Source organism: Athene cunicularia (assembly GCF_003259725.1).
Source record: "Athene cunicularia isolate RWA chromosome 20 unlocalized genomic scaffold, athCun1 chr20_part1, whole genome shotgun sequence".
In the NCBI taxonomy this organism is placed as follows: Eukaryota; Metazoa; Chordata; class Aves; order Strigiformes; family Strigidae; genus Athene; species Athene cunicularia.
This window is the reverse complement of record NW_020799125.1, coordinates 4,875,102-4,892,567: the sequence shown is the minus strand read 5'-3', so window position 1 is coordinate 4,892,567 and position 17,466 is coordinate 4,875,102. Positions and strand designations below refer to the sequence as shown.

The window sequence follows — 17,466 nt, the reverse complement described above, 5'->3', positions numbered from 1 at the left end:
TTGAGGCAATGAACAGGAACTGGCCACGCACTGGTGCGCCCTTCTGCCCTTCACAACGTCTCCCAAAAGTACTTTATTTTCTCTTTAAAATCACAGTGAGTGTAAAAGTTTTAAAGTGAAAGCTGGAATTTTTGTAGGAAAAGATGAACACCTTTTGTAGGAAAAGGTGAACAACAGGCAGGAAATGCACTAAAATGATAATCTCATTAAAAAAAATTCATTTTTCAAACTCACAATCTGTCTCTGACCATGTATCGTCAGTTTTGAAGTGATGCCTTCTGGCTGAAGATGCCATGTGAATCATAAAGCTCCTGGTTCTGCTGTAAGCTTACAAAATCTAGCATTTTTTTTCTCAGATCTCAGCTTCCTTGGAAGCAGGTGATTTATGACTCTTAGAATTGGGTGTTTATTGTTTGTTCAGAACATAAGTTTTAAACAATGTATTGAGAAAGATTTGAAAACATATTCCAAGTCTGTTCTAAAACATCAGAATGCTGCAGGCAAATGATAAAAATAGTGTTAAATCTTTAACCTCAATAGAAGTTGAATTTCATTGCAGGGAAGGAAGCTGCTTTCTCAACATCTGGCGTTGCACTGGAGCTTTCAGCTTTTTCAGCTTTCTTAAAGCCACTAAGAACTGTTCGGAAAAGACATTTGATATTGAGGGGAAAAAAACTCTGGTCATTCAAAAAGGGTGAGAAAAGTCTTGGTGAGACATTTGATCGCTTTTTAGCCAGTCTGGCCAGGTTTATTCCAGTGCCCCTGAGATCTGGGTGCTCCAGAGCTTGTGACGACATGTCTGCCCACACACAGAGCAACTCCAGAGATGGTTTGGGGTTCAGCTCCCAGCGGAGGCCATGGGCAGGCAGGAAGGGTGGGAGAAGGATCCTGTTAGGGTGGGCGGGGCCACCTCCTGTCTGTTACCAAGAGCGGGAAAAGCCATTGGTCAGTCAGGGAAGGCGGGAAAAGCCCTCAGTCAGTCAGGGGGAGCGGGAAGAGCCCTCAGTCAGTCAGGGAGAGCGGGAAGAGCCCTCAGTCAGTCAGGGAGAGCGGGAAGAGCCCTCAGTCAGTCAGGGAGAGCAGGAGAAGGCCTCAGTCAGTCAGGGAGAGCGGGAAGAGCCCTCGGTCAGTCAGGAAGGGCAGGGCCATCTCCTGCCTGTTAAAAGGGGCGGGAAAAGCTCTTGGTTAATCAGTCAGGAAGGGTGGGAAGATCTTGACTTTGATTTCTACAGTAATTTTCTTCTTTTTCTCTCTGGCCCTATGGTTTAACCTCAGATCGTGAGTTTTAAGTCCAGCACACAGAATAGCCTTTTCCCATTTCTTTGATAATCTCTTTTGCCTCTTTTTAACATGGCTTCATCCCTTCCAGAGAAGTTGGATTGGTCTGCACCAATCTTTATGGAGGACCACAGTGTGTGTTCCACTGAAGTGCCAACTGGGAGCAAGGCCAGCTTCAGGGAAACAAGTCTGTCTGGCCATGAGAGCCACATCCCTAGGTAAAAAGTGTGAAAAATAGCACCCATACTCTCTTTCTGTGGTAATGCTTGAATAGGTAGTGCACTATTGCACCTAATGGGCTTGGCAAAGGTGGAAAACACGCCTCTACAAAAAGAAAGGGGCTCTCACACTGCAAACAGCACCTCTGTTCCCCCAGAAATCTTCAAAAAGTCTGTAGGTACAGAGAGAAATATAGAAAACCATGACAAAACAAATATACTGAATTTCACTAACAAAACCCATCATTTTTTAAAAGACTCTTTCCATACACAGTATATCAGCCTCAGAGGCTAGAACAGACTGGGATCATCTTAAAAGTATTTTAAAAGGAAAAAGAGGTCTTTGTGGCAGGGTATGGGAACTGTATGGCTTTAGCAATGTACAGTTCTAGGTTTTAGAGTGTGTTAGTTTATTGAATTGCATATTTGTATTTGTAATTGTTTCTCTTGTGTGTTTATATTTTTTACTTGCTAAAGGTGCTATAATATTAATATTTTATATTAATATTGAAGATAATTTCTTGTGCTATACAGAAACAAGTATCTACTCATGATGCAACCTGTTAGAAATGATCAGGCAAACCCTATGGTTGGATAGGCGATCTTCAAGATCTTTTCCAACCTAGATGATTCTGTGAGATATACAGTGCCTTCCGCTGTTAACTAAATCAGAGTGATTTTTAAGTAGGCATATTTGGCCAATATTGTATATTTGCTTATTAAAATTCAGTTAATCTCTGCAAAAAGAGACAGAATATCGGCAGGGGGTACACAGAGAATTACTGTTCTCTTACTCCTATTCTGCCCCATTTTACAATTTCTGCAACAAATCATGAAATTGGGATTGGAACAGAAACCTGGACTTTCAAATTCTGCAGCAAACTTTGAAGAACATCTGGAATATTAAAAGACTGTTACAGTGGACAGAATCAAGTGAATGAGTAAAATATTTATGACTATCAAAGCAATAACTTGGTTTAGATTTCCTATCTGCCTATCAGTTCCTTCATCCATCTGCCCACACATATTTTTATTATCTTCAACACTCAATTTTTTTATTATGTTGGAGGTCTGCACCATAGTCAGCTTTGCTTACTTTTTTTACTCTTACCACTTGCTGCATTACACATGTAGCTCAGCAGCCAACCATTTCCTAGTGCTTAATAGAATTTCTGTTTTGGATATGGCAGTGAGATGTAGGATTTCAATTTGGAGGAAAAGACTATGAGTCTGAAAGTTAGGGAATCTTGGACTTGATTATGAAGCTATTATACAGTAGAAAATTAATTTACATATTGGCTGCATGACCAGGCCTTCTCGTATTATCAGCATTGCAAATACTTCACTGTTTTACCTTTGGAAAGACATGAGTCTCTATCTCCAGGTTTACTCATCTGAAAACCAGAAAAATCTTACATTGTGTTTGTTGAACGGTTTAATATTATTGGACAAAAATGTTAGAAATACTAGTAGGGGTTTTTTAATACAGACACTATTACAAATAACATTTTAAAATAAAAGGTTAATCCTTTCCAGAAATTGCTTTCAAAGAATGATAATCTAGTTTCAACAGAATGAGGGGTAGGTGGAAGCTGAGCTACAAAATGGAAGAAACATGTTCAGCTGATAGAAGAGAACTTTAATGACACTTCATTATTTTTTAAGGAGACTCATAGCTAGGTTGTAAAAATCATTCTTGCTGATTTTGTAACAGTGGGATAATTCATTCTGTGTGGTGTGCACTGGTATTGACTCATCTTTTCTTAGTATATTACTTAATGACAAAATTGGACTTTGCTGATAAAACTTTGAGTTAAAATAAGTTTTGTCTGTTCTTGTAATTCCTACCTGAACTTATGATGGTATATAGTGCACTTGTAATTTTAAGGACAGCTGAAATGTTGGAGTCAGATGACTTATGAAAATAAAAAGCATCTGTCATAACACTCAAGCCAGCCTACAGTTTTGCTGTAAGGGATCTGCTGCAAGGCTACTTTGTCTTTTTAGGTGAAAGATACAGATTTTATTCTTTTCACAGTGAATCTGTTGAGACAAAGCCTTCATATAATTAAAACCCTTAACAGTTTGTTCAGGGCACCAGATCAAAAGGTTAATGTGCAATGGTACAACAGGAAGTATTTGTACTCTTGACCATTTTTTAAATATACAGCATTTAAAAACAGTGTAGCCCAGATCATAGCCAAGGCCAATATTACATCATTTATAGTAAAACATTAATCACTAGTCACAAACCAGCCAGTTGGTCTAGAAGTTCAGCTGGTGAAAAATTTGATGGTTTCTGGATAGAATAGAAATGTACTTCTAATTGTGTCCTCAGTCATACATCTGGAATGGGAAGTCAAAGATTTTAGGGAAACTGAGCAAAACAAAGTTAAAAACCAAAAGAGTTCCTCCACATTTTTGAAACAAATATATCTTGGAAGCAGTTTTGGATTACTTGATTTTTGTAGGAGTGGGGATAGATGATCAAAACTCAACATAGAACTAGATTTTATTATATGATCTGTATCATTAATTTTCCTTGTTTCAGTTCTGAAGTTCTTGAAGCAATAGAAAACGTTATTCAGGATGTACTTAAAAGCTTGGCCCAGAATAAAGCACCTGTTCTCACACTGGCTAGCAGATCAGATTGGAGGAACATAGAGTAAGTATTTTTAAATCCTGCATTATAAATACAAATTTGATTATGTAACTTTCAGACAAGTTAATCATACATGGTTTTATAAGTATTAGAATCACTAAATAACATAGTTTTATAAGTATTAGAATCACTAAATAACTTGACTTCTTAAAAAGTAATGGACAAATAGAAAGTCATGCTTAGTAACCACTCTGCATGAACAGGCATCATGTAGTAAGTAATAGCAGACCATAGCATAAAGGGTAATGTAAAACTACTGTAATAGGGGTTAGAAGAAAAGGGAGGTCCTATAAACAATCATTTTCTGGAAGCAGTAGAAACCAGAAATGGTAAGTTGTGTTAGAGTGAAAAAATCTTTTTTAGGCTGGAAACAATTACCAGCAATTTCATCCTCTAATGCACTTTCTGTGCCTCCTCTTTTCTTTTTCTCTGCTTTTCCTCATAGTATCTCCTTTCTTAAAATGACAGTGATAACTGTAACTTTTTGTTCTTCAGAGATGCATCCCACGTCTTCCAGTTGTATTTGTTACCTCTGTGTTGTGTTCTAAGTTCATTACCAGCCAAATAAAGCAAACTGAGTTTCTAATGTATTATCCAAATTTCAGATCTTATGCAAGTTTATCTAGACTAGGCTCAGAGAGAGCCCAACCTGTCCTCCCTTATAACACACTTTGTGATTTGTAGAAGTTGCTTGTGTAACAGTATTTTTCCAAGGAGCTCATTTAAACTGAAAATACCTGAAAATGAGAGATTAATTGCTTTTTATAATACAGAAGCAAAAGGATAAAGGAAGACACAAATCTATTTCTTGCCCTGTAGTAGCTTTGGATGTCAGTGAGTTGAAGGATATTTAGATTGATAAGACTGCAGAAATGCTTGTAAGTGGACACATTACAAACATCTGAGGTTGAGAAAGCATAGCAAACCTTCCATGCATAACACTTTGGTGGAATACTCATTTAATGAGAACAATAAATTTCTGTCAATCAAAAAACCTGAGGGGCCTGAAGGTAATCAGTTAACTGAAAGACTTGTATGTTCCAGGGAATATAATGGTTTAAGTCTTGATGGCTTGACAAAAATGTTTCACTCAGATATTTGTAAAATTAAAATACTAAAACAAAGTTTTGCAATTTTTGGCAATCTTCAGGGAAATGGCATTCCAGGCTAAGAAAACAAAAATGAGATGTTACTTGCCATCAGAACACATAGGGGAAAAACGTTCAAATTAAAACAAGTTAACATCACAGTATGTTAAAAATAAGATTCATCAATCACACTAAAAAAAGCCGAACCATTATTTATGGTGGAGAATTGTAATCTCAGATATGTGTTTCCGTTGATTAGTGACCTATATCCCACTTTAATACGGCAAATTAAGAAGATGAAAATAGACAAAAATGAAAACTGCTGCCAAAATATAATATGAATGGAAGAAAATACAGTCAGTGGGGCATTCTTTTTCTTTCATAGGCAGCCTTTTCATACCTAATCTACACAGCTGGAATCTGCTGGGCAGGAACTAGTAGAATGAGAGAATGATTTCATGTTTGAACTGTTCTTTGTAAACTTTTGTAGATACTCATAGAGAGGTATTTACCTGAGTGGTGTCAATCTGTGAGAATGCCAGGCCTGAAGTAGTACAACCAGTTTCCATTATCCAGCTGTATCTTTCCAGAAAAACAAACCAAGGCAACAAACACAAAAACCCCCAAACAAACAACAAAAAGATTTCCTAGTAGTGGAAAGAAGATTTTATAGAAAACTACTCTGCGAGGTAAATGCAGTCCTAGGAAGAATTGTGCGAGCCACATTGATCAGGTTCTTCAACATACAGTTTCCTGAACGGAGTGTCCTTATTTCACCTGAGAGCACAACCCAACAAAGTGTTGATTACTGTTTTCTTCCCATGTGCTTATAATGTAGGGACTGTGGAAGTGAAAAGCACAAACATCTTTTAAATGTTGCAGCACAAAGGCAAGAAAGTTACCTAAAGCTGGCAGGCAAATGCTACACTGCTGTTTGTTATTGCTGTCACTTTACGTATGTGCACCGTGGTGTGTGTGTTCTGCCACCCAAAGGATGCATGGAGCAAAACCTTCGACAAAGAAAGAAATTTAGAAACATTACGTGGGTTTAAATAAAATTATGTCTATTTGACTGCCAATACTTCTTAAAAGTACATACAAAACTCTGAAATGAAAAAGACAGGCCTGTCATATTATAAGGCACTAAAATAATTTAAAATATAATAATGAAGTGTCATTAAGAAAACTGATTCTTTTGGTGAAATGTGCACCTTCAGACTTGAAAGGCTGAAACGTGAAATGGTGGAGCTCACTTAGATTAAACATCTGTTTAGAGAATAGGATGGAGTACATTTTTGTTTCCAAAAGTTAATAATGGAATATAAGTGATTTATTCTCATAATTTAAACACATAAATCAGATAATATTATTGTAGTATGAGATAATAACTTTTTCATAGATTCTACATCAGAAAGTCACTATGTCAGACTTGGTTTGTATTCTAATAATGATTCACATTTTTTCCTGTCATTTATTTCTTTGTTTTAATGTTAAATAATAATTGATGCTGATATATTAACAGTTAAAACATGTATGAAATATTTCTGTTCTCTCTACTTTTGTCTGGAAATTTACCTATTTTAGGCTTAAAATCAGTCTTGAAGCGTCTTCTTGAGAAACTGTTTCATGTTTGAAGCCAATGATCAGTTCGGTGACGTTTTGAATGGGTCATTTTGGCAGATGATGACTACTGCCTGCCTTTTTCCTTTGGCCACTCCAACTCCACCCAGGTTGATGGTTTCTGTACCAAGTCGGAAAATAGCAGTAGCATATTTGATTATCAGAAAGGGATCTGAGTCTGAATTACCTTGCAGAGAACAATTTACGTATACTCAGTACGTTTACGGTTTCATTGTATTTGTTTGCAATGTATCAGATTTAAAGATTCTGTAGGTCTACAGATGATACCACATTGTGCTACAAAACAAATAAGAAGTGACTGCCCTAGATCAGCACCAAGATTTGGTAAGTTAAAACCGGTCCAAAGCCGAATTGTTGGTTTTTCTTGTATTTTAATTCAAAACTTTGTTAAAAAATACCAACAAACCACACACAAAAAAATTATGCACTGTGATTTAGAAGTGTATGGCTAATATAACCTCATATTATGACCAGCCCTTCAGCTTTTCTCTTCGCTATTAAATTATAGTGAGGGACAGTGAAATTAATACATCATTCTTACAGTTTCTACCCTCCCTGGATGAGTATCAACTGAAGGCATTTTCAAAAGGCCTTAATGTCAAAACATCACCCTTCTTCAAAAAGCTAGCTAGTAAAGGAATGTTGGAATACGGACAATAAGCTAATTTATTTTTCTAACTCAGTCATTTAAGTTCTTGGCCTGGACAGCAGGGCATACATTCTGTCACTTAGCTCCATCATATTTTTTCTAATTATGCTAGAAATTCTTGAGTCTATTGATTAGTACAGTCTCTCTGTATTTTCACAGCACATTAAAATATACGTTGCAAAGTTTTATTTTACAAGACACCAAGATGGCTCAATATAAAGACAAATTATTGTATATGCATTTATGAAAACAGATAAAATATTTTGTAAAATATATATTTTCAGCACTGATGCTCAAGATATTATCTATGATCTATAAGATGGTGCAGAGCAATACTTATGCAACTAAAAGGTAACATGTTACATTTCTGTAATTTCAAATAAAGTTGTATTTTAAGACTGTTTTTGTGAAAAACAGTCTGTAGGATGCAAACCTGTAGGATAATGGATTCCTCTACGTAAAATGCCCTCTGATTATCCATGCCCTCTATAAAATTATCATGAGCCTATAGCTGTTTCTGTATTATAATTACAAATACAATATTTTGTCTTGATAGAGATATATATTATTCAGATACACGACTGTTTGGTAGCCAAAGTGTTGTGGACAATATAATCAATGACATTTCTTGCATGCTTAAGATACCTCGGAGAAGTCTACATATAGTAAGTGGCTTGTTACAAATGTTTTTTTCATTATTTCCAAATCATATAGATTGCACTGAAAGATGAAATATCAAGAAAGGTTATCATTAGGAAGTACATAAGTTAAATTAAAAGTGTAATTTGTGCAAATGAAATGTAATTATGGTTTATCATAGCACACGAAAGGTTTTTTTCTTCAAAGACAATTTCATAGAGTTTCCTTGCTCCAAAGAGTTTGGGACTAACTTCCAGCTAAAAACACAGGGCTTTTTGCTATTATCTAGTGAAGGTAGTACTTAAACTTCAGAGTGCAGGACATCTGTTCAGCAATTTGTGCTCAAATTATTTTGCTAACTTGGGGGTTAAATGAAAATTTAAAGTAAGTAAGAGATGTAACAGCCTTTCAAATTTACTCCTGTCTCACGCCTTACAAGAATTCCTTTGTATCTAAACATGCAGTTGTTAACACAACTTATTGTAAGTAAGCCCTTGTGTCCAACAGCATTGCTTAGCATTTACAAGGTTGATGGTGGTCAATAACTGCTTGTTAGGAGTCAGAATTCTTTTCAGAAGTTTCTTGTTTTGCCTGTGCAATATAACAATATTCCCATTTACTGTATACAGCTTACTATTTTTTTTTTCAGCTATCTACAACTAAAGGTTTTGTTGCTGGTAATTTAATTTACACTGAGGAAGATGGTACAAAAGTGAATTGTATCTGCAGTGCAACAGTATGTATTATAAAAACCAGTAATTCATAGCATCTACCATAGCATGATATTCTGCACTTCTTGTAGCTGAAGTTACTGTACACATTTATTATACAGACCTGTGCTTGTGGCAAATTGAGACATTACAGACTGGGTGAAAAGAGAGAGGTAAAAAGTATTGCTCAACTGTATTGCAATCCTGAAGCTCAGCTATATACTCATCAGGAATATATCCTTTGGATATGAGTTTTAGCACTACCTTCTACCATGGGAGCCTTGCAGACGAAGGCATATAGTGTATCTTAGGATTTATATTACAGTGTTGTGTCAAATAAGTGCTCTGAATCAAAGAACCCTGGGCACTCTGAACATTCTTTGTTTCTGTCACAATAGATTGATTTCTGGCAGAGTAAGAAAACAAGTTTTACAGCCTGAGTTAACATATATGGTCCTCAGTGAACTGCTTCTAGCACACTGGGTAGACTCTCTAGTGGCAACAGCACAGACAAGAGACTGAACTGAGCCTCTATAATTAGAGAGATGAATCTCTTTCTGGAGCCAAATTGTGTTTTCATTTACAGAAGTTTAATGATGATAATCCATCAGCATAAGAATTGATATTGTCTTCATGTGCCCAGCAATTTACAACCAAAGGTATATAGTATCAGGCTGTTTGGTCTCAGGATTACCACTTATAGAGACATTAGAACGTCTTGTATTGTCAACTAGTTTTATCAAAGGTGGTACTGAGCTAAAGAGAAGTTTATAAACATGATTTCATAAGAGTCAAGATCCAAAAGTGGTTTGAGGAGATGAGATTCAACTAATCTAGTCCTGAAAGATTTCCTATGACGATGCAGAATGTGAAAGCAGGAATAGAATTCAGACTTGCTGACTGTTGTCGTGATTTCCTACAAAATGTGCTCACTGTAAGCCTAATTTGATAACTTCAAAACAGAAAGATAAACCTGAGCTGCCCATTATACTTAATTTTTAAGCAGAGCATAAAGTTGCCTGTTATTAATGCTCTTCTGCAGCTCTTCATATTTTTATTTGTTGAGTTGTTCCACCCTGGCACCAGAGGTGATTTAGCAGTCAGAAGTAGAAACAGACCACACACTTCAATATATACATATTCTTTTGCCAAGTTCTTCCTCCAGTTCCTGTTTCCTCACCCATATGCCTGCCAGATTGAGCCATTCCTAATATGAGATATAAAGTAAACATTACTATGTCTTCAAATTATTGCTCAAAAATACTTAAAAAATCAGGTTGTAGGTTAATAAAGGGTATGAAATTTTTTCTTCCAAAAAGAATATTTAAATGTTTTAAGCTTGTATTAAATTTGCAGTCTTCGCACCAAGCTGACTTTTTTTCTGGCTAAAATGGATAAAAAAAATCAAGACATTGTTATCTCTGTAATGCCCATATGGTGAACAATCTCCTGTGACAGTAGCACAAATATTTTTGAAAAGCATCTTTTTTTTAACAGGACTCCTACACAATCATACAACAGAGCAGGATATGAATGGTTCAATACCCTTATAAAGAAGTGAAAATGTCAAGATTGATCTTATATATAGAAGATGAATGGTTGTTTCAGGATGTAATTGTGTTCTTCATTACCTAATGTTGTTATTTTAAAATATATCATTTTCTCTATTTAAAATTATTAATCTCATTTTTGTTGTTTTAGGCAGTCACTGTGCCATCTAATGTTCAAGGAATTAAAAGTATCCTTTGAGCAACAACTCTGGTTGTAGACTGAAAAAATAAAGTAAAAACAAAGAATATTCCAAGTTAAACAATGTTCTGGTATTTTTTTTCTTTGCTTGTTGGCTCTGAAATTGAATCATGAACACTGCTTTTGGCTCCAGAACAGGTATTTTAGAGCATTTAGTTTTAATTGATTGGTGTGATGGATCATTTTACATGCAGCTCGCCTTAACAAAAAAGATTTAATCTCACACGCCAAATTTATGTTAATTGTAGAAAAAGATGCAACTTTTCAGAGACTGCTGGATGATGACTTCTGCAATAAATTGTCCCCATGTATAATGATTACGGTATGCATCTTGCATTTCATATCGTCTAGCTAGATGTAAGAATTTAAATAATACTTCAGCATTGTAGTGGTGCTCAAAGTTGGTCAAAAAAACATAATAAAATTAATATGAAACATATCTAACAATATTTTTTTTAGATTTTATTATCCTCATAGAAATACAAAATACACATTCTAAAGACTTATTTCCTCCCAGCATCTCCTTAGAGCTTGGTAGCTTATCAACTTCACATGCTGCTGCAAAGTAGTTGCCCCACTCAGTCTTATAAAGGCTTAACTGTCGAGTAACCTTTTGTCCTTCAGGATCCCACGTTAGCAAACCCACATGAAACAGAATTGGTTGACTTTGGATTGTACTGAAAAGAGCTATGGAGCCCGGAGAATTGTTAGGAATGTGTAAATGGAATATGCATACCTACTTGTTCTGGGACAAATTTGTCCCACAATGAGAAAAAACATATCCCCATGCAGAAGAGAGAGAAGTGTTTATACTATGCCACATGTTGTCTAGTTATAGTCAGTCAAAACAAGAACTTGTTTTATGTGGTTTTATTAGTGCCATAAATATTTCTGAGAAGAAAAAACTGGCCTTCTTACACCAGCTTATATAGATACCAGGGTACATCTATACATGAACTCCCAGACCTTCCAGATTAACTCCTTGTATAGAGCAATGTATGATACTCCTCCAGTGCCTGTAATCCAGAGCATGTGTCATGCTCCTCCTTCCCTCCTCACAGAGCCAGAGCAGGAACATGGAGCCTTCCCTCCAAAATAGCTGTTGGAGAAATATTTCTGCCAGTGTTTTGTTTGTTTGCTTGATTTTAAATGACAAATGTAAACACATACATAGCCAAATGTCATTTTAATTAGTTTAAAACTGTCTGCTTTTATTTTATTTCCTTAGGGAAGAGGTGTACCAGATCTTAATACACGACTTTTGGTCAGAAAGCTGTGGGATTCTTTCCAAATTCCTATTTTCGCCCTTATGGATGCAGATCCACATGGTAAATCTGTAGAAGTTCAATGACATAAAAGGAAAGCAAAATTTATTTAGAATGTCTTTTCTCACTTTTATAGGAAGGTACTCAGAACACAGAGTTCCAACACAATCAGGAAGTTCCTGATTTATGTAGAATATATCTAGGAGTAAGAAAGTAGTTTAAGTAAAATAACAGTACTGGCTTTTCATCTGCATTGAATATACCCTTACCCTCTGTGATGATTTGTTGTGTTCTGAGGTATTAATAAGAATCTTACCTTGTATTTAATAAGGAAAAAAGAAAATAGAATTTGTAGCTCAGAATAGAGTTAAATTTTGAAAGTACCTGTGGACCTAAAAATGAGGGTAAGAATAGTGATATTTTATGATCCATTGCATGGTTCCACTGATTTTTATGGGAGTTAGGCACTTGACTACTTCTAAAAGTCTCAGGAAGTCCTAGCTATATCTTTACAGAGTTAAACACCATTGAAAATGTTGCTCTGTCAAGAATTCCAGCTGTTGGGTATACTATTCCTTTTGTAAAATAGAAGGAAGTAACAGGAACTTACGTAAATGTTGCTCAGTTTAGTATAAAGCAAAATTTTAAACTATGTTAGACCAGACAGACATGAAGAAAATAGTATGTTTGAACAAAGCGAGTCTTTTATTGGTTTTAAAGTAGTTCACATACATTTATATTAATAATTCAGCACTCATGTCAAGAGTTTACAGTAGTGAAAGCTAGAAACTACAAACCTGATAACAGCAGGAATAAAGTTAATCCTAAACCAAGTCCATCCCATTCTGGATGTGCTATTCTATTACATCAATGGTAGGTCTTCCCTCATTTCATGAGGGATTCTGTGTTTGTGAGTGTGTATGCCTTAGACTGAATTCAGAATCTGAATCCACATACACAATATAGAAAATCTCTGATGTATCTACACTGATCCCATCTGAAATTAGAGAGATTTCTGCAAAACAAGAAGCAGCTGCTCAAAGCAATAGTATGAAGAGATAGGGATTACACAAGAAACAGTTTTCATGATAGATGTTGGACAATGCGTAAAAGACCCTGTTATCCTTTATTTTGAATTGACTAGGCACAGACAGCATGAAACATTTAACTATATAAAAGGTGACATATTATGCTCAAATTCTGATTATTTTGACATACTCTAAAAATAATCGTTAAACCATAAAGAACGTCACTAATCATAAAGCCATAAGTGTTATACCATAAAATTGAATTCTTAGTGCAGTCTTCTTAAACATGCCCAGTGTGCAGATAAACAGACACTTGACATTTGGTATTCTGCAACCTAGGTGTAGAAATAATGTGCATCTACAAATATGGATCCGTGGTGAGTATAATTGTTCCACTTTGAATACATTGTTTTGTAGCCCAGCCTTGAAACTGGAATGTACAGAATGCTGTAGCCTTTGTTAGAATGGTTACTGCCTGTTATAATTTTGTTTCAACACAAAGACACAGTTTTTAGGCCTTGTTTATCTGCAGAAAAACGGCTCCTACCTGCAACAAAGAGAAACAGGGTAACCATGACAGGTGTTTCATTTAACTATTTCAGTTTTCCTCTGCTGCACAGGCAGTTTTCAGGCAGTCCAAATAGAAAAGTGTTCTCCATTTTGCTTTGTTTCTGCCTTAGAAGTGAAACGAAAGCTGGAGGGACCTTGAGAGGAGAAGGAAGACATAACTTGTGAGATGGGTGATTCTCCACAAAATCATGTTATGTTGGTAAAGGTTTTGTTTTGGGGCGAGAGTTTGCTTATGGATACATGTGTTAGTGTGGAACAGTATGGAAGAAGAGGCACAGGGAACAAGAAAGCATTGTTGTATTACATTGCTAAAGGACGAGGTACAGGAAAGGCGGTATGGAGGGCAGGCAGACTAAGGTGAAGACAGAGGGCAGGAGCAGATAGGCAAACTGTTCAGTAGAACAAGGGAGAAAGAACAGGCAAAGTAAAAAACCCAATACCAAACCAAAATGAACTTCAGAAAACTCTTAGACATCGATGATGTCAGAGTTCCAATATGTGTCATAACATATGCCTCGAGGACATGGACGGAGACAGAACTCCCAAGTTTTCAGGTGAGCTGTCACCTTCAACTCTCCTGCAAAGGTGTGTAAACTGATAAAACACCATCTTTCAGCATTAAACAGTCAGGCTCCTTTGAAAGTTTATTTTGTTCAGTTACAAAGCAACAGGTGCATCAAATGAAACTAGAATGTGTCATTACAAACAATGGAAGTATTCCTTTATACAACAAGTAATTTAACTGTGATACTTTGCTGTAGGGTGCTGTAGATGACAAAAGTTTCCACGGATTCTAAAAGCAACCCAACAAAGTCAAGTATTACACCACCACCACTTCTGGCTCAGAAAGTTGGAGTCAAAAATCGTTGGGAGCAGGGGGAGTATTCTGAGAATTATCATTAATTGCTTATTTGTTTTTACTTTTTTCCCTAAAATATTTACTGTAGCCATGATACTGGACCAGATGAAGCCTCCTTTAGGCTATTTTTAAATAGTGTGGTACTTTCCAGCAGAAAATATCAGAAAATTCCAGATTTGATTGTTATTGCTCCTCCTGGCTGTTTTTTTTTTTTTTTTTTTGGGGGGGGGGGGGGGCAATCAGACTTCTACTGACTGTAAAAGACACAACGAAACTATTCAGATTAGGTCAGCCAAACTGGACTAGCCTAGAATCTGTCATAGGCTGAAGGATGCAAATTTTAGCAAAGTAACCGTTTCTGGCAAGGGGATATGGTAAGCTTCAGTTTTACTGTGTTCTCCTATATCATTCTGATGGTGAAAATACCTGATTATCTTTGTAATAAAATCTGGCCATGACCTTGGAAAGCATATATCTCTAATAATTTAAAATAAAAGTCACTGAATCTTATAGCTGACCTTTCTTATTTTAGTCAATGTCTTTTGAAGCCCATCATCTCACCGTTCCATCTATAAAGTGGCTTGGTCTCCTTCCATCTGATCTTGAGAGGTTAGTTATTTCCGCAAAAGAAAAAGAAATATCCTTCTGTTTCATAGACAGAAAATGCAGTCGGACTTAATGCACAAAAAGACAACTGACATTTAAATCCATATTTTTTTCATACATTAGTTTGACAATATAAAGAAATAAGTTGGAATAAATATTTTTTAAAGTATATGAGAAAATTTAACAACTTTATTTTCTTTTCAGATTAAATATACACAAAGGTGCCTTGATTCCATTTACAAAGCAAGATCAAAATAAGTTAGCAAGTATACAAAAGAGACCTTACATTGCTTGTCAGCCAATGTGGAGAAAAGAAGTATGTATAAACCTATTGTTTCCTATTTCTTACTCCCCACAGGACAGATCCTATCGTATGCAATCCTGTTCCTCTTTATGATGACAAACTCTTACCGTAGCAGAACCAGTAAGGTTTTACAGCCCTAGAAGAAGGCAAGATTGAGAAAGCCCATGCCCTGGGATGTCTCTCTGAATCAGGGGGCCTCAATATGTTGGACTAGATGATCTTCAAGGTCTTTTCCAACCTAGATGATTCTGTGATAGCTCACAGGCCAGAGCTGGCAGCATTTTAAGCTTTCCTGCTGTTAGTCATCTGATGGTGACATGGAATTTTACTGCTTTCTTAAATAGTACAGAATATATTATGTCTTTACAAATAGGGGAATACTTACAGGAGTTACTTACTCAGTGCTAGGCCTCTAATCTTGCCTGTAGCTTTTAAAGCATACATCTCAATTCAGGCATATATTGTGTGAGATCATTAGAAAGGAAGAAAAGGCATTGTGTATCTTCTTCGTGTTTATACTCATAAATTGTCTGTTACTGCAAGGTACACACTAGAGAACACATGAACATACAATAAAATAAAGCTCAGCTCAGTGACAGGGATTTTGCAGCACCCTTTCCAATAGTACTCACTTTACAGTTTTACATGCACATTCATCAAGTGTAATTCTTTCTTAACTAATTACCTAACCCTAGGTCAGGCTGTTACAGTATTACAAAATAATTTGTTCTTTTTTTAGCTGGAAATTATGGCAGCATCTAAACTGAAGGCTGAAATTCAAGTTTTAACTTCTCTTTCATCAGATTACCTTTCCAGAGTCTATTTACCAAACAAGCTGCAATTTGGTGGATGGCTATGAATGCTTGTTTGCAACTGAAATGTTTTTCTTGATACTCATCGATTTTGTTGACTGATGTTAGAAAAAATGCATGGAGACAGAGTACACTTCAGCTTGTCAGGTTTCCTTATCACTCTATCTAGAATATTATTATCTCTTTTTCTTCCTTAAAACTGTAAGAGAAATTACGATTCTTTTACAAAATACTGTTGCTTCCATTCTGTGGCTTCTGCAGTGTAACAATGCCAAATGCAATAGTGCATACATAAAAAGATAATGAAAGATGTAATGTTCTTTCTGGCCAGAAAACGTGATGTTCAAAAACGTATCAAGGAATTGTTTTGCTTTCTGTCTTAAAGCACAAGACGATGCTGTACCAACCTTTTTATTTTTGAAAAGAGTAAAAGACTTTGTTAATTTATTGCACATGCCTCCTTTTGAAAATTATTTTAAGTATGGCATTGTGGCATTTTGTGTTTGCTTAAATTCAGACCAGAAAGTCAGAGATAATTCTTCACTACTGTGTATCTCAAGCAACTATAAATGTTCCAGCAACCAAATTACTATTTGTCTTCAATGAACAAGTAAGCAAGCAGATGTTACTGATTAATAAACAATCCTGTTAATGATGCACATCGTAACAGAATCCCCTGTTGGTTTTATTTAGTTGACTCTAAAACAGCAAAAAGGAGCAGGAAAATGGTGATTAAAGTGTTCAATAAATTTTACCCGAGGAAACCAGACTGACTGCATAGAAAATACTTCCAAAATGGATCTACAGAGTCAGCACGGATTTTACAGTTAATATTTTCAGTACACTTATCTAGTTGGGGTTTTTTACTACTGTTCCACCAGTATTAAATTAAGAAGGAATTAAAGTTGCTTTTTATTTACCGCTCGGTAGCAATGTTACTACCTACTAGTAACTTTTAGTGTCAGGTGCAGCAGCAGTCTCGGCCCAGAGGGAGCCCCGGGCGGTGCCAAGGCGGCCCCTGCGCGGGGGAGCGGGCACCTTCCCGCACCCGGCCCTACGGCGGGCGTTACTGGCGGGGTGAGCTCCGCAATGCCGGGGCGATACTCTACCCAAGGCTGGCACTGCCCAGATTTCCAGGGCTGGCGTCTCCCCACGCTCGGGAGGTGTTCAGAGCCGCGACAGTACCGGCGGGAACTGAACGCGCTCGGACCCGCCAGTTCCCAACACGAACACCTTCTCTGCAGTGCCCGCCGCACCGCAAACGCCACTGCGCTGCCGGCCCCGGCCTCACGGCGCGGGGAAACAAAAACCAAGTCGTTCTTTTCCTCCGTCCGTAACGGCGGCGCCACAGAGGCGCCCAGCGAGCCGAGGGGAGCAGCACCGGGACC

At 36.7% G+C, this 17,466-nt stretch overlaps 1 protein-coding gene across 1 annotated transcript; it reads left to right on the top strand.

Annotated features, from left to right (window-relative positions):
* The first annotated feature begins 221 nt into the window (after positions 1-221).
* On the top strand, positions 222-16,930 carry SPO11 (SPO11, initiator of meiotic double stranded breaks). Its single transcript, XM_026862215.1, has 14 exons — positions 222-322; positions 1,370-1,496; positions 4,048-4,161; positions 7,123-7,211; positions 7,821-7,887; positions 8,093-8,201; positions 8,825-8,911; positions 10,587-10,623; positions 10,847-10,956; positions 11,863-11,962; positions 13,267-13,304; positions 14,889-14,965; positions 15,167-15,278; positions 16,006-16,930. The coding sequence occupies exons 2-14, from the start codon at positions 1,399-1,401 to the stop codon at positions 16,123-16,125; spliced, it is 1,158 nt and encodes a 385-aa protein (XP_026718016.1). The 5' UTR covers positions 222-322; positions 1,370-1,398; the 3' UTR covers positions 16,126-16,930.
* The last annotated feature ends 536 nt before the right edge of the window (positions 16,931-17,466 follow it).